General features: G+C 41.7%; 1 protein-coding gene across 1 annotated transcript in view; it reads left to right on the top strand.

Annotated features, from left to right (window-relative positions):
• Nucleotides 1-3,110: 3,110 nt before the first annotated feature.
• CFAP53 (cilia and flagella associated protein 53) overlaps nucleotides 3,111-23,376 on the top strand; it is a 31,626-nt gene continuing 11,360 nt past the window's right edge. The window contains exons 1-4 of the mRNA XM_050944736.1: nucleotides 3,111-3,241; nucleotides 4,694-4,923; nucleotides 10,414-10,587; nucleotides 20,920-21,223. Of these exons, the coding sequence (XP_050800693.1) occupies nucleotides 3,176-3,241; nucleotides 4,694-4,923; nucleotides 10,414-10,587; nucleotides 20,920-21,223 (774 nt within the window). The 5' untranslated portion in view covers nucleotides 3,111-3,175. The remainder of the gene's footprint in view (nucleotides 3,242-4,693; nucleotides 4,924-10,413; nucleotides 10,588-20,919; nucleotides 21,224-23,376) is intronic.

The raw sequence follows: 23,376 nt of genomic DNA, 5'->3' as shown, positions 1-23,376 counted from the left end.
GCTGATTAGGCTTCATAGATAGTCTTTTGTTCTGTTAAGTGACCACTGCAGCTGAAATCACTGATAATCAGGTCTAAGTGCTTAGTCCTGCTGTGGGGACAGTGTTCCTGTGGGTACAGTGTTTTTGTGTAAAATACAGCCCAGACTGCACTAGCAGCGAGGTTCCCCCACTGAGAGCTCAGCTGAAATCATTGAGAGTTGGGTGGAACCTCAAGAGACTAACTCACAGAGATCACAGTGGCAGTGGCAGCAGAAAATGACTGCGCAGGGCCATTGGCAACAGAGTGGTGGAGTGAACAGTGGTACAACGAACAGACGTGGCCAGAGCAAACAGTGAGCAGCTGGAGGAACCAGCAAGATGCCTTCTTGCCCCCAACCTGGGAGGTGTACTCACATGAAAGCACCTCTGAACTCTGAGTCTCCACTGACCAAAGACAACACCAGTGAATGGGGTGCGGTGGAGGGAAAAGTGAGGGGCATGTTAAATAAACATTTATTTGTTGGACTATATTTTAGTGACTTTGCTCCAGAATGCTAGATTTGTGACTGGGAATGGAAACTTACATAAATATGTTTCCTAGTAGGCCAGGCTTTTTAAAATGCATTATTTGCCAAGGTTGTTATCTCACATTGTTGCTATCTTGAGAAGTCATTATGTTGAGGAGTTTCTGTACTAAACATTTTTATTATTATAATTAATTTTACATAAGAATGGTCATACTGGGTCAGACCAATGGTGCATATAGTCCAGTATCCTGTCTTCCGACAGTGGTGAAGGCCAGGTGCTTCAGAGGGAATGAAAAGAACAAGGAATCATCAAGTGATCCATCTCCTGTTGCCCATTCCCAGCTTTTGGCAACAGGGTAGGGACACTCAGAGCACGGTGTTGCATCCCTCCCCATACTGGCTAATAGCACTGATGGACCTATTCTCCAGGAATTTATCTAGTTCTTTTTTTAATCCTGTTATAGTTTTGGTCTTCACAGCATCCCCTGGCAAAGAGTTCCAAGAGTTGACTTTATGTTGTGTGAAGAAGTACTTTCTTTTTAAAAAAAAAAACCTGCTGCCTATTAATTTAATTGGCTGACTGCTAGTTCTTGAGTTATGTGAAGGATTAAATAACATTTTCTTATTCGCATTCTTCACATCAGTCAAGATTTTATAGACCTCTATCATATCCCCCCTTAGTCGTCTCTTTTCTAAGCTGAAAATTCCCAGTCATTTTAATTTCTCCTCCTGTTTCATACCCCTAATCATTTTAGTTGCCCATCTCTGTACCTTTTCCATTTCCATATCTTTTTTGGGATGGGGTGACCAGATCTGCACACAGTATTCAATGGTTACACGCACCATGGATTTATATAGATGCAATGTGATATTTTCTGTCTTATTATCTATCCCTTTCTTAAAAAAGCAAAGGTTTCAGAGTAGCAGCCGTGTTAGTCTGTGTCTGCAAAAAGAACAGGAGTACTTGTAGCACCTTAGGGACTAACACATTTATTTGAGCATAAGCTTTCATGGGCTACATCCGATGAAGTGGACTGTAGCCCACAAAAGCTTATGCTCAAATAAATTTGTTAGTCTCTAAGGTGCCATAAGTACTCCTGTTCTTTTTAAAAAAGCAAACAGAATGTTGGGAATCATTGACTGCTGCTGCACACTGAGTGGATGTTTTCAGAGAACTATCCACAATGACTGCAAGATCTCTTTCTTGAGTGTTAACAGCTAATTCAGACTCTTTCATTTTGTATGTATAGTTGAGATTGTTTTCCAATGTGCATTACTTTGCATTTATCAGCATTGAATTTCATCTGCCATTTTTGTTGCCCAGTAACCCAGTTTTGTGAGATTCCTTTGTAATTCTTCACAGTCTGCCTGGGACTTAACTATCTTGAATAGTTTTGTATCATCTGCAAATTTTGCCACCTCACTGTTTACCCATTTTTTCAGATCATTTATGAGTATGTTGAACAGTAATGGTCCCAGTACTGACCCCTCAGGCATACACTATTTCTCTCTCTCCATTCTGAAAACTGATAATTTATTCCTACCCTTTGTTTCCCATCTTTTAACCAGTTACTGATCCATGAGGGGACTTGGCTCTTATCACATGATGGCTTACTTTTCAAAAGTCAATTTAAATTAAATATTTTTTTTTAATTTAATTTTTTTTAGAAATCTAGACCTATTATGTGTTTTGGTGTAACTTGCATATTCTTATGTTAAGTTTGCATTATCCTCACAAAACATTTGCTTTCTATCTCTTTTATATATCTCATTGGTCCTGACACCCCCCCCCCCTTAAATTCAAACACCTCCCCCTAATTTCAGTTCCTGGGGAAACCACTGGTGGTGACAAGGTTCCAGGCCTCGTGGCCTCATGTTGTCAGTATGTGCAAGTGTGCTGGTGGGAGCATAGTGGTGGCACACAGCCCTGTGCTCTGGCCCCATGAGCCGTGGCAGTGTGTGCTGGTGTGAGTATGGTAATACCACCACCCTGGACTCCACAACCTCATACATGGTAGGTGTGGTGTGTTGGCTGGTGGGTGAATGGTTGTGGTCAGTGCATCCATATAAGGTGGTGCGGTGCGGTGCAGTGCAGTGCAGTGCGCGCTGGTGAGGGGCGGAGGGTTTGCAGGGCCCCGCGTCCAAGGGGACCATGCTGGGTGTGATAGGAGCCAGGGCTCAGTGCCCCGACAGACGGGGGAGTGAAGCAGGCTGCTGCAGTGTGCGGAGCAGACCCCTCTGACATACGGTGGCAGCCTGGCCTGAAGCTTTTCCCTGTGGCAGGAAACTCAGGCTGCCCTCCCTGCACCAGGCCTTGCTCTGACAGTGGTAGCCCCGCCCCCTGCTTCCCTCAGCACTGACTGTGGGCACCTAGCAACCACACCACGCCTGGGCTTCCACCTCGAATCACAACGTCGTGAGGCGGAATGCGCATGCTCACTGCTGCATTGGTGTTCCCCCACATACCTATCCTTCGCGCCGCCCATTCGTGCGCATGCGCTGCCTGCTCACTGTCGCGTCGTCCTCAGGGGCCGGCTCGCAAAGCGCTCTCTCCTGAGGTCACTTCCGCTGTTCTCCGCCAATTGTCATAGCAACGGGTCGCGCGTCCCGGAAATGTCGGCGGAGTCCGGGCAGTCTCCCCGCGGTTCCAGCGGCCGCCGGGGAAGTGATGCTGGGCCAGTGGAGTCGGCGCCCGCGGGAGGTGACAGGCCCCACCCCGCACTCAGTGGCGCTGGTGAGACGCTTGGGCTGAGGCGCAGACGAAGGGCCGGGGGACGGGAGCGGGCGCAGGCGCTGCGGTTCGGTGGGAGGTGGGTTGGCGGGCGGGAGCGGGCGCAGGGGTTGCGGTTCCGTGGGAGGTGGGTTGGCTGGCGGGAGCGGGCGCAGGCGCTGCGGTTCGGTGGGAGGTGGGTTGGCGGGCGGGAGCGGGCGCAGGGGTTGCGGTTCCGTGGGAGGTGGGTTGGCTGGCGGGAGCGGGCGCAGGCGCTGCGGTTCGGTGGGAGGTGGGCGGGAGTGGGCGCAGGCGCAGAGGTACGGTGTTGGGCGTGGGGGAGGGGCCACAGGTGCTGGAATGAAGGGGTGCTGCTGCACCCTCGGCCTTGAAGTGGTTCCCATCATATCCAGGGTTTACAGTTTGGTTCAATGGCTCTCAGGTCCCCCACTGTACACATTGTTCCAGAGCCCCTGGCAGTGGGTGCAGGCACCACAGTATGGTGCGTGGCGGAGTGGCAAGACCCCAGGGCAGGACCCCAGAGCATGTGGTGTTTCCGCTGCAGGGTGGGGGGCTCCCGGAGCCGGGGACACGGCAATGCAGTCGCCAGGTTGGTGTGGGATAGGGGCAACTCAGCCTCTCCCCTGCATTACAGCAAAGGGCAGTGGGACTCTGATTGGAAATATCAGGGCTGCCCGCAGGGCTGTGCAGTGTTTATGGTGCTGTGGGTAACTAGCCACAACCACGTTGTCAGATAAGAGCAACTTGTTATCGTTATCATTATTCATTTGTATTACCGTAGCAATAAGGAACCCTACTCCTGGACCAGGACCTCAGCACTTATTGATAAAGGAAGGTCACTGCTCCGAGGAGCTTACAGTCTGAGTATATGGCAAGAGACACAAATGGATGCAGACAGAAAAGTCTAGAGTACAACTAAGGCCCTGTTTATAGATACAGCACTGCAGTGGGGCAGCACATCTGGTGAAGACGCTCTATGCTGATGGGGAAGAGCTCTTCCATCGGCATAAAAAATCCACATCTGTGAGTAGCAGAAGCTACGTCAGTAAGAGAAGTGGTAGCACCGTGCATACAAGCACTTATTTTGGTGTAATTTATGTTGCTCACGGGGTGGTTTATTTACAGCCCTGAGCACCATAAATTATGCGGACATAGGCTGTAATGTGGACAGAGCCCAAGTAGTGAGTTAGTATTAATCAGCAAAGTAAACCATGGTCTCTGTGACCTAGAGGTGAATGGGTCCTAATCCCATTGCCTAACCCTTAGCTATCTAGTCCTTCCTAGAATGGTGGCTTGCATTTACTGAAAAGTGTAGTTTTTTAATTTTACATTTAACATTACTTTGAACTCCTATTAATACCCACTATGTGATTGGTCATTACCTGCTTGAGATGATAAATTAAAAGAAAGCCATTGATCTTGTTTCCATTGTTAAAGACATGTTTTCTTTTACAGAGGGCCAAGTTTCCTAAACCTGATAAGTCTGAATGTTTCATCTTGGAATGCAGACGTAAAGAAAAAGAACGTCTTGAATACTTGGCTTTCACAAAGGTTCACAACAGAGGTCTGCAGGTCTGTCAGTGGGAGAATCACAATGAACGCAGAAGGCTTCACAATATTGTACAGAAGAAGGTCGATCAGACAATGCAGGAGTACCTGGCAGGAACTGAGGATAGAAGAGAGAGGTAACAAATCAAAAAGCTGGAGCCAACTGATAAATGGATTTAAGGATCTTCTCATCCTCGTTTCCATGCTTAAAAGCAAGCAAATTGATTTAGAATAATATCGGGAACAAAAGAAACATGCCCTAATAACTTAAACCTTAAAGTATGTTCAGTATAGTGACTGCCAAAACAAAATCACTCAACGGATTTCCTCTCCATGTGTGTAATGAACTGGGTCCATGCATATAGCGATGCTATTTTATCCGTGACCCCAGGGCAGAAGCATAGATTGCTTGCGCTAAAAGAGAACTAATTTAGGTGTCAGTTAAATAGCAGTCTGTACAGTTACTGGGTCAAACGTTAGAGACAGACATGGTCACACACACTAAATCAGTGTGTTAGGGTCATATCTGCTGAATTCGCTGACAAAAATATTTTTTCAGCCCTCCTCACTCCAGTTAGCTTTTTTGGTTCTTTAGGGGTAAGAGAGAGTGAACTGCAGTCTGGCTCATGTATCAACACAGTTATTAAAACTTCCAACTGTAGAGCTGTCATACTCTTGGAAGTGGATCATGACCATGAGTGCCAACCTCATGGCAGACTGTCAAAAAGCAGGGCAGAGACCCCAAAGTGATGGTATATTATGTAATTAAATTTCACCAACCCAGTAACAAATGTCAACTCCTGGATCACTGTAACAGTCTTACCATGGAGTCACAGACAGTCCTCTTGGGCACTCCAGTCTTGCCACTCAGGCAACCTGGACTTAGTGATAAATGGTTTCTTACACTGAGAATCACAAAATATTCAGGTTGCTCCCAGTCCCAAGAGACCAGTCACTTACCCAGATCAGTTTGTACCTTAGATCTCACACCAGACACAAAGCTGGTAGCTAATCCTATAATAAACTATTTAAGGATTTATTAACTTGGAAGAAGAAACAAGGGAGTTATTTACAAATTAAAGCAGGTGGCATATTTATGCTCATGAGTTCGGTCTAGAGTTCTAAAAGCACTGTCTTTTTAGGGCTAACCCCGGTTGACCATGGGGTCTGTTTTGTTTCTTAGTTCCATTTTTGAAAGAGACCAAACAGCAATGAGATGAAAAATCTTCATGTCAGCTATCTGTTCCAGAATTCAAACTGATAGGATGTGCTTTCTGGCATGTCGCACCTTTGTGGGTGTAAGAAGGCCATTAAATGAGCCCTTGTGTTGGATGGCCCATTTAGTCTTGGTAGTGTCATCCCTATTTTACAGGTGGAAAAAAGTGACTTGCCCAGGGTCACAAAAGATGTAATTGTGAGAACCAGGATTAGAATTTGAGTTCCCGGCTCTCAGTCCCATGTTCTCTTACTGCTTTTTGGGCCAAATACAGAGGTAAATTATAATGCATATTACAAGTGGTACATGTAATTTGTGTGTTCAGGGGGCAAAAAGGTATTGTACCAGGAAAAGCAAGTAACAGGTGCTTGTTAGAATGTCTCAAATAAAGTAGACACTTCTCTTACTTCTTATACCCTATTGTTGCTTTTCCTAGTAAAACATCTGCACAAAACATAAAATGGTCTAGTATGGAGCCACTTATACTTTAACAGACCTACAAATGTGTAACACTGCATTTACAATTCGTTTGAAATTGGCCACTTCTCTTTCTCTCATATGAAGACATCAGAACTCAGTGTCCAAGTTCTGTAACCAGAGGATGCCCGCTAGATCAGGAGAGGCTAAGTGTTGTAAACTGCCCTCCCCGTGTTGGGTTGAGTACCCTTCACTACATGAGTTATTGACTGCAATGCTTTCCCAGTCACAACATGGGGAAGAAACCAGGCTAAGCCAGAGCATAGTTGCAGCAACTCTGAACAATCCACAGAGTACCCTGTTGAGCTGGTCTAGGATCTAAGATCAAGTAGACAAGGAGGCAGGTGCAGCGATGGATTCATACATTTATTTACAGTTTTAGACTCTCTTTCCCACTGATGCTTCTACTCTGTAAGGATGTAGTTTTCAGCTCTCTGGCAGTGCTGATCATTCAAGCATGGTAAAGGGCCAGCAGCACTCTTATTCAAGAATGCATGTGCTGTCATAGGTAAGGGGAGTAGTGATCAGCTGTGGTGTCACACAGCAGTATTTCTTCCCAGAATACAAGCAGACCTTTGAGTTCGTGCTGTGTTTTTCCTGTCTGAGAATGGGGCATCAGTCAACTGGAGATGTAATGGGTTGGTTTAATTTGTCACAGATGTCCAGGTAGGTAGATTTAATGGAAAGGGCAACTCATCAAAGATCAGGCAGAGCTATGTGTGGAAATTGGTCTATAATTCAAACAGCTGCTAATAATATGAGTGGTTGAATTCAGTTCAGTGTCAACAAGTTGAGTGTGACACCTGTGCCCCAAAACTGCAGAGCAGCATTCAGCTGGAGCAAGCACAAAGGCCAATACAGATGAATGAAGGACTGAAGGGTCTCCTCTCCAGGAGGCTCCTGATAGTTTTCATATCAAGGCGGTATGGGAAAAAAATCTTCATTTGCAGATGTTCCAAGTGGGACTGGTATGTCAGGCTATGGTCAAGTTTTACTCCCAAGTATGTGACAACTGGATGGAATGTCAGCAGTCATCCGTGGACACAGATTGAGATCGGTCAATTGGCAAGATGATTGTTTAGATGGAAAGTAATTGCCACTGTTTTATTTTCACTAGGATTAGTCTTCTTTGCTGGAATTAAATTGTCAGAATATCTGCGTTGGCTGAGATTCCCTTTCATCCTGTGGAAATAATTTCCAGTGTCAGCAATACAGATGTTCTCACCATACATATACGTCTCGGCCTGTGTTTCAGGGAGGTTGAATGGGTATATCTTGGACAACATGAGAGCCAAAACTGACTTTTGTGGAATACAATTATGGAGACATTTTAAGGTGACTGATTTTTCTCCCCAATTTACAGGAAGAAGTTTCAGCTGTGAACCATTTCTCAGATAAACTGCATCATTAGCCTACAAGAAATAGGCTGACTGCTAAGATGCTGCAAGTTAACATGCCACACAGTGTCATAGGCTACTGTCAGATCAATAGGGACTGCACAAACTTTTTTTTCCACACTCATGCTTTTTCTATATTTTGAGTCAGACAAAGTTCCTGATCTTGGATGAATCGTCCCCTCCTGAATCTAGCCTGAAGGCGAGGCAGCTGAGAATTGACTACCTCATTGATCCACATCAGGATTAATCTCTTCATTGGCTTGTAGTTAATGCACAGCAGAGAAATCGGTCAGTAGCTCTCTGGGTCTGTCAATGGTTTTCCTGGCTTGGGAACAGCTACAACCTGTGCTCTGCACCAAGTTTTTGGAATACTGCAATTCTCAGTACAGTTCAGAATTCGAAGCAGCCAGTTTTTGCTGATTGACCAAAATTGAGAAACATTCAATATGAATGGTATCTAGTCTAGGAGCCTTATTTGGCCGCAGTTGATGTATAGCCAGATTGAGCTTTTGATGAGTAAAAGGTGTCATTGGGTTCATATCCACTCCCTGAACCTGCCATTTCTCAGGAACCATCATTTTAACTGTGTGACTGAAAGCTTTGTCTTGATTAGGAGCTCTGCAATTGACTACCAGCTGGGATGTGGTGGAGTTTGCTGTGGCTGAGTATTCCTTCTTGACCAGCCTAGAATCTCCATTCAATCTCTTAATAGTTTGCTAGACTTTGCAACTGGAAAGTGTGAAGTTCAGTTTGGAGATAGTTTCTTTCCATTGCTTTTGCCTTGTTTGAGCTAGAAGGTAAAGAAAGTCTCTGCTTTTTGTCACAAACCTGTTCCTTCTTACTGGATTTAAATTCCTGATATAGTCTGGTTGCATCAGACTACCATCCAGGAACGAGTTGTTGACAAAATCCTAGTGGGAGTGGAGGGATATATATTTCTTTGCAGTGGCAAGAATTTTATCACAGAAACTTGGGAGATTGCACTGATGTTTTTCCAATTATTGGATGTGTGGGTAAAGACTCAGAGAGCTTGAACTCAGATTGGAACAGATCCCGTGCTGCTTTCTGGAAATTCCACTGAGGTTTCCAAAGGCCATTTGTTGTTGGAATTTGTGTTGTGATTAGGCTGATGCTGGGTTGAAGGAAGCATATCAAGCACTTTATGCTGTGTGGCCACCGGAGAAGTACTGACCAGCTGTTGTTTGTTCGTTTGTTTTTTTAAAGTGAGGTCAGGAAAGTAACTGAGGTTCATTGTTTGCTATGGAAAGTGGGTGACAGCTTAGGATCATATAAAAGCTGCATATCGACCGTTGATTCCCATTCTAGCCTCACAGCATCTATATCCTCATCTGTGTATCCCAAGTGGGAATGACATGAATTAAAAGCACCACAATTGACAGAAGATCCTTAAAAGATGGGTAACATAGGAGTTTGCCAGTTGGCAGATGGAGGTTTGTATACATAGATAAAAGTCAGGTCCTTCACTTTTATAGCCTACCATTCAGTGACATCATTTGGACCTGATGATTAGACTGGAGTTGCTGGAATACCTTCCCTGATGTAGAATGCTATCCCATATTGCCTATGATGGAGGTGAGACATAATGGCACAAGTTGAGAATCAGTGATGGAGGATGTTTCCAGAAGCAAGGTGATGAGTGCTTTGTGTTCTGCAGCCAACTGGAGGAAGACATTCCTCTTGGCCACTGAACTTCCTTCGATATTGAGGTGCAGCACTTTGAGCCGACCCCAGAGCTAGGGTTTGTGATGCCAGCTCTGAAAGGGACTCCCTTGGAGAACAACTCATTTGGGTTGTATTTGTTTTTCACTTTTTACAATGAGAACTTGAGCTCCAATTTTGTTTTTTGTCTACTTTAGCATTGATTTTTTTTTTGTACTGTTGGCTTCCACAAGATGGCAGTAGACTTGCTCCGCACTTCTTTAAGATCCATTAATTCCAGAGTGAATTATAACACTTCTGAAGTATGTCATATTTTGGCCTAAATGTCATTTAACCATATGCTTTTCACACAGTATAATGTTTAAAAATAAATTAAATTCCAAGAATCATTGCCTAGGCAGGTTTCCAAGGATTTGATCTCTGAACAGTGCCCTGACTCTTTTTTTGGTTTGAAAGTGGCAGCGTATTTTAACTGCTTCATCTTTTAGAGAAACAGACCTGGCAGAGATGCACAAAGGTCCGTCCATTTTTGGGTGATTATCGGAATTTCAGTGATGTAACTACCTTTCATACCAATGCTTGAGTGCGCCCCAAATGACCATAGAGATTTATCTATTGCTTTGTCAGTGTGCTAAACTGACATGCCATCAGATAAGAAAATGATTGAACCAGTTACTTGTCTCTCATGGATTGTGTATAATAGATTAGACACACACATGCATTTCTGAGCATAGATTCTGTTGGACAAGATTAACTAAAAACTTTCAATCTGATAATCTCATAGTAAATATACTAAAGCTGCAGCATTCAACAGACAGGGTTATTTAGCTTTTGTTGAAATATTTTCTTCCTTTTAGGCTTCGGGCACTTCTGGAAGCAGAAGAAAAGAGCTATTTCACTGAGATGGAGTCAATGGAAGAAACCATGCTGGAAAGAGAAGCAAAAATGAGAGAGCGAGCAAAGGTGCTGAGAGAGAAGAGAGAGGAAGAAAGACAAAAATTGGTTGCTCTGAAGCGAGAGCAACAGTTCAGGTAACTCAGTGAAAAAATCTTCTGAGAGTGAAAGTGGTAAGTACATAATCTAACAGGATTGGAGACTGTAAATTAAGGAGGGAAAGATAAATATAACTGAATTGATGCATATTTAAGTTTCAACACGGTTTATGGCAGAGGTGTCCAAACTTTGTCCAGTTGATGTCCATGCTGACTACTTGCCAAGAGTTGAAGGGATTCACCTAACTTGAATACAGTGGAGCAGATTGTAGTCCTCATTTCAGTGAAGAAGTGCAGCCTGTGAGGACAAGGGGTCCAAGCTTGCAATGCTGGCCCAGATTAAGATAGGTCCTAGCAAGCAATACTCCCCATTGTGTGTAAACTACGCTTTTTATTCTAAAGGAACATGGCAGCAGACCACATTGAGCTACACTTTGACCATCCCTTGATTCAAACATTCAGAAAAAATGAAAGTTTCTTTCATTGATAAAGACTAAAAATCATTTCACATGTGAACGTCTCAGCACTTTACCCTGCAAAATCAATCACTTTTGTAGTTCCTCAACAGGATATAAAGTTATATATTAGTTTGGTACACATAGCATGTAGATGCCCAGAAGTGAATGTGGCCTAAAAATAGGTTTGTGTAGCTCAGCTGAATATATTCTTTCATGAGTTTCGATGAGAAAAAGTTGTAACTATCCAAAAAGTCAGGTTTTAAATTCATTGCACAACTCTTTAGAAGTGATATAACTGTCCATTTTGAGCTAAGGATCTAACTTTTTTTCCTTCTCATGCAGTGCGATCTGACATTCTGGGCTAAATCTTCATGGGTGCTGAGCTCTGCACCTTCCTTTGAACTCAGTGGGTGTTGTAGGTGCTCATCACCCCTCAGGAGTTGGCACAATAAATCTAACTAACTCAGTTCTTTGAATCTTTAGTTTTCTGGGGAAGAGATGGAACTAACTCAAATGTAGGTGAATTATAATTCTTTCTGAAGGGTCTCTCTCAAGCATCAGTGTTTGGGAATCCTTAGCTCCTACTCTCCAACATATAGAAGCTGGAGAGGAAAATCAAGGATGGAAGACTTGAGCGTACCCTCTCCTTAAACTCCAAGGTACCCAATTCAAACAAACGTTTTATTACTCTCTCAGATATTGATCTTGTGTGCTGGGATAGGTGCTCATGAAACATATGCAGGTGCAAATTCAGATGCCGACTCAAAAATGTGGCCCTTGCAATTTATACTATATCTCTTCTCTCTGTCTGTTCCTAATTTAAGCTGTTAAAACTCACTTTGGTCTTAAAATTGTTCCAAGGTCACATTTCCTGACTGCCTCAGTAGTTTGCACATGCAACCATTTTCACACCCCAGTTAAGCAATTGCATGGTGAACTGTTCAAATTGCGTGTGTCAGAAGTGGGTGCACAGTTTTTTGGAAGGCCTTTGAAAATTAGGTTTACAAAGTTGCCATTGGAGCATTGGAGATAGTAACATAAAGCTAAGAGAATAGGAGTTGGGCTAGTTCTTGAAAAATGGAATGCAAAATGCTACCATAGTGAACTGAAAGAATCGGCTTTGCCCATGAGTGATGATTGTATCAATTACAGCTGTGTGTGATCAGAGAAGGTTGTCATCCCTCATATCATCCCTTTTCACTTGAGAGACAAAATATTTAGATGAAAAATTGATTTTTTTATTGGATAATAAACATTTCTTAACACAGATAATGATTTATTCCTAAATAGTTATGCTACATGGGATTTGAGCATTTTTGTTGTTTGTACCACAGCTCTTGCAGTGCTGGGTATGAGCATTTTCATTAGTCACTTCATGGTTTGCAGTAATCATATTGTGTTCATATATTTGAACTGTTTCTCAGAATTTACTAAGCTTATTTATAGGATAATGAAAAGGTAAGTGTAACGTACGAAGATGTAATGTGATGGAGAGGATTCTGATGGCACCTGGGACCTGAGGTGGTAGGACAGGGAATTGTACTATCACTTATTTTTTTTCCTGTACCTGCTCTGGTGGTGATTCTGCCTCCCACTCAGTCTTTCATAGGACTTAGTTACCTCTTTCTCCCTCCCATCCTACTCTTGGTACTTCTCTGTTTTGATGTTCCCTTTTTCTTTTCCTTTTGCTCTATGGCCTTTTATCTTGGGATAATTCCTGTCCTATAGATGCCCACATATAAACTTTCTTAGAGTTTCTCTGGTTAAAGTGCCTATTTGTTGCAAGTCCTCATAGAATTAACAGGAAGCAGTAGCTACTTTTTAACTTTTAAGTATCAACCTCCCAGGACAAGAGTTCCAGTCTCTGTCCCATATTATTAGTGTTACTGTAACACTAGGCACCCTAGTCATGGACCTGGACCCCATTGTGCTAGGCACTGTAAAAACAAGAAACAGAAAGATCGCTTCTGCCCCTGCCTAAACATAAGACAAGACAGCAGACGTGGGAGTACAAATAAACAATCAGACAGTATTGGTGAGCATGATAGGCAGTGGTCTCTGCACATCGACAGCCTAACCATTGTCGTTTTCTGTAGATTTGATCCTTGCATTAGCACTGAGAGAGGCAGCTTGCCCCCTCCTTGTTCTTGAACTACCTGGGGCCAGTGTGGCTCCCAGTATGAACTCAAGGAGCCCACAGGGCTATCCAAATTTGCATCTCTGTTGCAGTGGCCACATGGATTATTATAATGATACAGAATCACTGGGACATAAGCAGGGCCAGCCCTACACCGAATGATGCCCCAGGTAAGGGGCATCTTCGGCGCCCCCCCATTTGTTAAACTTTTGAATATCTTATTGCATTTGTATTCCATTTCACAACTTTGATGCATGATTTGCATGCATAATGTATCCATGTCATATAAGATGATAAATTTGCACGCTAGAATCTGTAAATCTGTATTTATTCATGTCATATTTTCAAATAAAAATATTAATTTCCTATAAGCTTAAAGAAACTTTTTAATTTTAAGAATAATTGAAATGGACAAACAGCAAGAAATTGAGCTGTGGACCAGTATTAAATAATGTTACAGTAGGTGACAGCCTTAGAATGTAAACTCTAGTCCTTTAGTTCAAAAGTTTGCTTTTCTCCACTTTGCTCTTGCAAACTGAGGAACAGCTTCAGAGAGATCCAAAGACTGGTCAATGGCATTTTTCAAGTGATGAACTAGCAAGCAATGTCAGTCTCTTATTGGCCACCCTCGTCCAAAGATAGGTTTTAATGAGCCTGAACTTTGAAAAGCTGTGCTCACCACTCGCAACTATGACCAGGCAGCATGAGCAGAATTCTCAAAACTATCCACACATTAGGAAAAGTGTCCTTCAGCTCTGCATCATGAATGAATAGGAGAACTTGGAGTAGCAAGTGCTTCATGTGTTGCAAAATGTGACAGATGTTGTCCAATTTGACATCTGCCCTTAAATCCGGCCCTAGAAATAGGAACATTCTGGCCATTTCCTTCCTCCTATCTCGTCCTCTGTGCTGGATCTCCTGGGGGAAGAGGACCTTTTGCACACAGAAACCTCCTCCCCTGACTGCATGTAACCCTTTGCACTGGTTTTGCTGGCACAAAGGAAGTACAGCTCAGCAGTGAATTCCCATCTCTCTCAACTGTCACCTTTATATGAGAGCCTTAAAAAATTGCAGTACAGCCAGCACAAACTGTCCACAGATTGAATTATCTTTTGATCTCCTTCTTAAGATAGGTATTATCCTTCTTTCTTCCAGTTTCATGCGTTTGCTTAGTATTTTTTAATCCCTTTTTCCCCAATGAGTGGAGATGGTTAGTGTCATGGTATATGGGAAGAAAGGGTCTCTTCCTCCTAAAGTCTCCAAAAGCTGATGTCATTCTAATTGTGGTAGGGTACTCTATCACCATGAATTAAAGCTTTGTCCCCTGTACTCACAAGCAATATTTCCATTGCTTCAGATTATCTTGGTGGTTGTGTTACAGCCTGGTCGTGGGAGAGAGGTTATTCTTGAGATATTTTGGACTCAGATATTTGAAAACTTTGAAGAGGAAGAACAAGGCCTTGAGTTTAATCCTGGATTCTCTGAGGAGCCGGTGCAATGGCCAGGGTAGAGATGGCACCTGTTTTATTTGGGCTTCTCTCAGAAGCTTGTAATAGCCAGTTGTACCTCAGCCATAATCATTTTCCTGGGTGTAGTTCTGCAAAGCTTCATATTCTCTCTCACCTAGTTCATGAAACCACAGGGGGTGATGGTGAGAAGTTATGAACTCAAATGTGAGTTATGAACTCAACTAACAGTGTGGAAAACAGGTTCTATTTCTATCCCATCTATCCCTGGAAGCATTTTATCCTAGCTATCTTGATGCCTAAACGAGATTGGAACCTGGATGAAGGACATCTTGCTGAAGTTAAACCTAGGAAAGATGGGGATGACTTTTGTAGAAACATTTTGGAAGATTCTTGTAATTTAGAGGGTGGTGCTAATCTCTGCTGCTTTGGGCCTGATTATTTATTAAAATATGGTTTTATAGCTTTTTTTTATTAAATCACTGGCAACTTTAATTTTTGACAGGTTTCAGAGTAGCAGCCATGTTAGTTTTACTTTGTGCTTGAATAAAGACTGGGAGTGGATGGGTCATTACACAAAGTAAAACTATTTCCCATGTTTATTTTTCCCTCCTACTGCTCCTCACACCTTCTTGTCAGCTGCTGGAAATGGGCCATTTTGATTACCACTACAAAGTTTTTTTTCTCTCCTGCTGGTAATAGCTCACCTTAACAGATCACTCTCGTTATGGAGTGTATGGTAACACCCATTGTTTCATGTTCTCTTTGTGTGTGTGTGTGTGTATATATATATATTCCTACTGTATTTTCCAATGCATGCATCCGATGAAGTGGGTTTTAGCCCACGAAAGCTTATTCTCAAATAAATTTGTTAGTCTCTAAGGTGCCACAAGTACTCCTGTTCTTTTTTTAATTTTTGAGTCATTCCATTTTCTCTTCTTCCCCAGCCTATTAGTTGCAGCCAAAGAGAACTTTCCTTATGTATATATTTTAGAGAAAATTACAATGCCAGAATTTGCATAAAAAGATGTCCCCTCTTTCTTGTGATAACACTGCAAGCATCTCACAGAGAAGGCTGTTATCACAGCAGTTTTGTCTCAGATCCATTAAATGGATAAATCACTGTGAGAGAAGTAAATTTGGCTTCTGTCTTCTGGAAATTACTATATATAGTGTGCATTTTTAATGTTAAGAGGCTTAGGACAGCAAAGTCAAGAGGTAAAACAGCCATCTGGGGGAGCAGATGTTCACATGTTGCTGTAAAAATTGCTTTGAAGGAATTACTTTGATGGAATCAAGCAATTATAGTTATTTTCTATTAAAATTCTAACCATGGCAAACTTTTTCCCTTGAGAATTCTACTAAATTCAGGTTGCATGAAACTAATAAACGACTTGAAACTACTACATTCAGATTGCATGAAATAAAATAACAAAAATTTTAATCCCTTCATGGCTGAGAGAACTTTGAACCCCTTGTATTAAGGGAATATAGTTTTCCTTAGGGTAATATCTTTCAGATCTGAAGAACTATACATTTCCTCTGGAACGCTATGGAAACGGTACATTTTCTCATTAATATTGATTATTTTGTTGTCCAGTCACCAAATTCTACCCAAAAGTTAAAATGCAGATTAACTATAACTAAATTGGAAACAGCATTTTATAGTTGTTTAACACTCCATACATGCAGCAAGATCCCGGTGAGCCTAATTTGTAATTCTTAGCACTTACCTCGCATTTCTTATCTTCAGAGCGTTTTATAGAACTGAACTCATCCTCAGGACAGCGTATGAAAAGGGGAAGTATTATCAATCCTTTTGTTACAAAGGAAGAAATAAACAAATTTGAGAAGGTGTCCAATGTCCTAACCACTCCCTCATGCTGGCTCTTTAGGTGTGGTAGTAGCATATAATGGCATGTTAGCTGTATTAAGGCAGGGCATCAATTAAAGTGCTAGAAATAACACGACACAGTCCAAGGCATCTGTGGACTTTTATAAAAATAAAAAAAAGTGAGGATATAAAATATATAGTTTTGGTTCTTCTGTAGGTTCCTTTTTAAGTCACAATTTAAATGTCTAAAACCCAATATTTTTGTTAGAAAAGGAGATGTGATTCTATTGCATGAAACTGGATATTATACCAGCTACTCAAATGTAGCCCACAATCAAAAGTGAAATCCTAGAAAATGATCTACCAGCAAGTACTTCTTTATGCAACACTCAGAATCTCTGTATTATCACAGAATTTGCATCTTTTTCAGTCTCCTCTCACCTGACCTACAAGTCGTGCTGAGCTCTATGAAAAGCAAAAAAAATGACTGTTGTGAGAAAAGGCAACTGGAACTAAAATGTTGTTCTAAAGCATGTTAACCAAAGCATCCAACAGGCTGGAAAGGTGCTGAGCACTGTTGCTAACTTGAAGTGCCAACACAAAGCAACATCAGTGTGGGCAGCCAGGCTTGCAATGTCTAAAAGCTTTGTTTGTCCAAGCTTTTAAACTGAATTCATGCTACTGCAAGGCCTCAAATGTCTATGCCTTTCATTTATCATATGTGATATCAAGGCCATGGTTATCTATAGCTTCTGGAATGCCCAGAATACATATATAGTTTCCCAATTTTGTTGGCTTAGGTGAGAGGTTATCAGTTCTCCCTACTAGCTTAGATGCCCCACCACTCCTTCCAGATTCTTCTTCCCCCACCCCTTCATGCCTTCTTCCATGCTGTCTCCCTTCAGTCCCTATATCTGTGCACCAGGTGTTCCACCTTCTGTTCACATAGATCCCTCTTTAAAACTCATGTCTCCCTTCAAGGCCATCAGTGCTAACCCTGCTAACTAAAAATGTTGCCACCAACCAGTTCAGTTAAGGAAAAACCCTACAATGTAAAGCAGTGATCCTCAGAAGCATGTATGATTAGTTTCTTGTGTGACAGCTGTCATCTTGGCTGACACACAAGGGATTGAACCCAGGACCTCCAGAGCTAAATGGCATGAGCTACGGCAGGTTGAGCTAAAGAGCCATACCTCTGTACAGTGGGGCTATAATAATGGAGCAAATAATTAAGCAATCAATTTGCAACCACCTAGAAGATAATGTGGTAAATAACAGCATGGATTTGTCAAGAACAAATTGTGTCAAACAAATGTAATCGCTTTTTTTGACAGGGTAACAAGCCTGGTGGATGGGGGAAGTGGTAGATGTGGTAAATTTTGACTTTAGTAAGACTTTTGTTACTGTCTCACAAACAAACTAGGGAAATACAACCTAGATGGAGCTACTATATGGTGGGTGCATAACTGGTTGAAAAACTCTTCCCAAAGAGTAGTTATCAGTGGTTCACAGTCAAGCGGGAAGGGCACAGCGAGTGTGGTCCCACAGTGATCAGTTCTGGGTCCAGTTCTGTTCAATATCTTCATCAATGATTTAGATAATGGCATAGAGAGTACATTTACAAAGTTTTCAAATTATACTAGACTGGGAGAGGTTGCAAGTGCTTTGAAGGATAGGATTAAAATTCAAAATGATCTGGACAAACTGGAGAAATGGTTTGAAGTAAAAAGGATGAAATTCAATAAGGACAAATGCAAAGTATTTCACTTAAGAAGGAACAATCAGTTGCACACATACAAAATGGGAAATGACTGCCTAGGGAAGGAGTACTGTGGAAAGGGATCTGTGGGGTCTTAGTGGATTATAAGCTAAATATGAGTCAACTGTGTAATGTTGCAAAAAAAAAAAAAAAAAAAAAAAAAAAAAGCAATCATTCTGGGATGTATTAGCAGGAGTATTGTAAGCAAGACCTGAGAAGTAATTCTTCTGCTCTACTCTGCCCTGATTAGGTCTCAACTGAAGTATTGTGGCCAGTTCTGGGTGCCACATTTCAGGAAGATGTGGACAAATTGGAGAAAGTCCAGAGAAAACCAACACAAATGATTAAAGGTCTAGAAAACATGACCTATGAGGGAAAATTGAAAAAACAGGGATGGGATGGTCTAGATAATACTTAGTTCTGCCACTAGTGCAGGGGACTGGACTAGATGACTTCTCGCAGTCCTTTCTAGTCCTACGATTATATGAACTCCTGTCCTCCATGGACAGGTGTAATGCTGACAGACGCCAGTCATCAGCGGGCAGGATCAAACCTGGGACCTCTGAAGCTTAGGGTAGGTCTACACTACTGCTTAAATCAATTAACTTATGTAAGAAAAAGATCCCCCTCCACCCAAGCAAAACTGACCTAAGCGCTGTCAACACCGGTGCTATGTCAGTAAGAGATGCTCTCCTGCAGACATAGCTTCTGTCTGTCGCGGAGGTGGAGTAATTATGCCAGCAGGAGAAGAGTCTTCCATCAGCATAGAGTGTCTTCCTCAGACGCACTCCAGCAGCGCAGCTGTGCCAATGTAATGCTTCTAGTGTAGCCCTGTCCTCAGTATATGAGTCTGTACTGCATGAGCTAAAAGCCAGTTGGCTTTTAGCTAAGGCTGTAGCAGACTCATCAATCTCTAGCTGTGCTTGGTGCTACTAGAGGGGGACAGAGTGCCACACCAAGCAGGCATGAGTTACATACTACCCATAGCTGAGGAAGCATGTCCTGAACTTCCGAGACTTCCCAGTTGCTATCCCAGACGAGCCCCTACTTGTAATGCTGACACAGACCCAGGTCATCAGTGGACGGATTGACCCTGGGACCTCTGGAGCTAAATGCACAGGCTTCTACTGCCTGAGCTTAGAGAGGGATGTGCATGCAGAGTTCTACTGAAGTTAATGAGAATTAGTGTGAGAGTAAGGGGCTGTGCATTTGAATCCCATTGTAGGCATGGGACCTAAGGCATAACCATCTTCTGAGGCGCCTGGAGCATTTTGTGTCTGATTTGTACAGTTCTGTTTATTTAGACTGTAATTTCATTGGAGCAAAGGAAGTGTTTTTCTTTGTATCTTATACAGCACCGGACTCGCTGTCAGTGCTTAGCAGATGATAATAGAGCCAGAAGGGGCAATGTTCATTATGGACAGGTCCTCAGTAGCAACATCCAAATCTGTTACAATTAAAATTTTGTTTGTCAGCCATGAAAGTATCTTTTTAGGTGAGAAAAAATCCTAAATAATGGGATTTCTTTGGTATTTGTTCCATTATTACAGTTATGACACTTATATATTCCACCCTGATAACTGCAATACTAGAGGATAGTTTGATGAATATTTAATAATTTTTGCTATACAAAATTATCAGACTAAATAGTCCATGTATAAAATAATAAATTGCACATTATACAAATAAACTACCAGTTGTCACACGGTAGTTCATAAAATACAGTAAATGATCATTCTATATTGATGATCACAATGAATTCCTAAGTGAGCACTGCAATAAACTGTTGAAGATGGTTTTCTATGAGCATTAAATAATGTGGGATATTTTTAGTTAATAAATGCATATATGCTCTTCAGGATGGTAATTCTTCATGCTGATAAATATTCACCATTATCTGTTACCTTTCTTTTTGTTTTTACTTTATGTTGATGCTGAACAATGAAACTACACAACCTGTTTATAGAGTGAATTAAAATGCTTGAAAATTGTTCACACTAAATATATACTGATAGCATATGTTGATATTAATTGGAGTTCACTTATAAAAATTAAAGCAGAAGTGCTCTTGAAATATCAATTTTTTTTACCTTAAATTGAAGGTAAAATATTCATTTTCTTTAATGCAGGTGCAGTGAATAAATGAAAGCTAAAATTGTGTTATTGATGTTATATCATTAAACAGGTGTGTTGCTTGTTTGTTGAATGATGCCTAACATCTATTCATGGTTGTTCCTGCCATTTTCTTAAATGATCCTGGAAAATGTCTGAATTTATTTAATCAAATGTTACTAAAATCTGGTATGTTCTTACTGAACAGTGTAACAGAGATTCCAGCACTGGTGATCAGTTTCGGAATGTGATTCAGCTTCAGAGTTATTAGCAAATGCTAAGACAGAAAGTTGGAATGTGTATAATTATATATTGTCTCTATTTTACAGATGGGTAAACTGAGGCATGTAGCTTAAAGACTTGCTCCCGCTCCCATTAATGTCAATGGAAAAATTCCTATTGACTTCACTGGTGCAAGATGAGGTGCTTAGTGACTTTCCCAGGCCTTAGCAAGAGTTGGTGTTAGAATCAGTTTTAGAATTCAGCAACTTCTGGCTCTGTGTCCTGTGCTCAGATCATTGGACCCTGACTCTGTTTCCATCAAAAGTCACCAAACTAGCTGCCTATTATCTTACGACTTTTTTTGTCATTATATATATGTTCAGAGAACAGTGTGAAGAGGTTCGTTTACAATGGAGTCAGAGACATCAGAGGGAGGTGTGTTCAGACCGACTGGCCCAACTGGCCCTTAAGGAAGAATTGAAGAAGCAAGAGAAGAGGGAGGAACAGATATTTGCAGAGCTTTGGGAAGAGGACCGATTAGCCAAGGAAAAACGAGGGATAGAGGACTTCCAGAAAAAATCCGAACAGAATCAAGAATTGCTGAATGTGCTTAATGCCCAGGTAGCTGCACTGGATGCTCAAAAAGAGGAGGCAAAGCGACTGAAAGAAGAAGAGGCTCAATTAGTGGTAATTTGATATTGTTTTCAATGCAGGGTCATAATTAAAGTTTTAACTTCCATGGATATTTAAATTAGTGTGCACCTGACTTGGATCTGCTGCTGATTTTTCACGGCAGGCTACAAAGCTCACCTGTGTTAATAAAATTTTTCTGAAGGAACAGGTTGAAGGATAAATGTTTTTAGTCTGACTGGGCTGGGAGTGGTTGAAAATTGACCTGGAGTGAATAGAATCTTCTTATGTGTGGTTTTCAATGACTGAAATGCTCAGAGCCTAGCTTTGGGGAAGGGACTGTCTACTAGTATTTGGCGGTGATTTTCAAAGAGAAAATGGAAATTGGGCATCCAGCTCCATCAGGTTGCTTTGAAAATAGCCTATATTTCTACAGCATCTAGCACAGTGAACCTGGTGTGGCCTAAAGCACTCTGTAATAGAAATAATACGGAGCACTCGATAATAATAGATGCTTATTATAAATCACGGGGTACTTAAGGGTACTTAAAGCTGTCTTTCATTTAAAGTAATGGGAATTAAGCATCCAAATCCCTTTGGTCTCTTTGAAAATCTCTGCCATGTAGCAGTAAATAGTCCATACACCATTTCAAACCACACATAGGAAAATTTCTGTTTGCTCCAGGGCAACTTTCAGGGCACACCTCGCCAAAACTAAAAGCACCTGTCTTTCAACGTACTCCTTTGGGGAAAAAAATATTAAAACAGATAGGCTTTGCAGTCTGCTCTAAAAGTCATTTCCGTGAAAGAAGAGGTGGAAGTTGGTAACATCATTTTTTCAATGTTGTGTCTGCCTCTACTACTACTTTGAGGTTTCATTTAGGTTGAGCACAGGCAATGGACAGCAAAGTATGTCTGCGTGACCTTGTTTTATCAACATGTTTATGTTAGGGCCTAGCACAAATTATTTGAAAGCTGTTTTCTCTCTACACAATAATATCATAGCATTTTATTGCTTTGAAGACAATTTTGCTCCTTCTATTAAACTCGTCTAATGTTCAGAAATGCTTTGGCAGCATTGATAAATAGGCACAGCATAGCCAATTTCTACTAGCCATTGCAATGGAAATGGATTATTTAGGGAGAAAAATAATACTATCTTTGCTGTCTTGGACCCTGTCCATCTTACAGCACTAACCTGTGCTAGCTGTAGCTCTTAGAAAATGATTGCTAAGTTAATATGATTTACATGCATGGTGCAGAGGTGTGTTTTGCAGAAACAGGCTTCAGCCTTTCTGGAATGTCCATATCCTCCAGAGGATGAACACTGTGGGAGTTTTGTGCTGCCATCACATGATGCCACACCATCGTACAGTGGATGCAGTGCACTGCAGACATTATCCAACATGGATGCAGATCAGTCCTTTGTCACAGCTGCTACTGCTCATTTTTTTGCCATTCATAGATATCAGACTGCTTCTAGCTGGAGAAGTCGGTTGAGAGCAGGGAGGTTAAATAGCCTGGGTAGTAGCTGCATTATTACTATTATACAGCCCTGTTCTATCTCATGGGCCTGGTTTGGCAGTCGAGTGTTGTGCATGCTATGTATCAAATACTAGACTATCACTCTACTCTTTGGAGGTCAGAGAGTGGAGCTGGCAAACTAATCTGTTTGCAACCTGCATCTGTTTTGAGGAGGGTACCCTAAACAAAGAGTGTTGTACATTAGCACACTTATTTGGTGTTGGCAGCTGGAATATCAGTCAGTGGGATGATTGGTATGGCTTTGGCTGATGTTGCATACCGGTAACAAACATTTATGTTTTGGACTCAGGCACTCAGATGCTACAATGATGAGTTTGGGATAAAGGCCTAAACAGATAATTTGCTTGCTGGTGTTAAGGAAGCTTGGAGAATGGGGTAAATAATTCTGGCATTAGCATCTCTATCATATGTTGGCAAATTTTACAATTGTTACTAGAGATGTATTTCCTAATTCACTCCTCATCCCATCTCACGCTTGATCTTTATTCCATTGTTGTCGTTTATTTTTCAAATGATTTCATCCTGTATCTCCATTCATTGATGATCACAATGGTCCATTCTGGCTTTACGATACATAAGCTATGAATCTCTCATTAATTCTTGATTTTTCTGATGCCTGACAGTGGTTCCCTGTGAAATCTTTTTGGAATTTGACTTACTGCTCT

This window comes from Gopherus flavomarginatus, chromosome 3 (genome assembly GCF_025201925.1).
Source record: "Gopherus flavomarginatus isolate rGopFla2 chromosome 3, rGopFla2.mat.asm, whole genome shotgun sequence".
NCBI classification, from domain to species: Eukaryota; Metazoa; Chordata; order Testudines; family Testudinidae; genus Gopherus; species Gopherus flavomarginatus.
The sequence above is the reverse complement of the archived record's forward strand: the minus strand, read 5'-3'. Positions and strand labels throughout refer to the sequence as shown.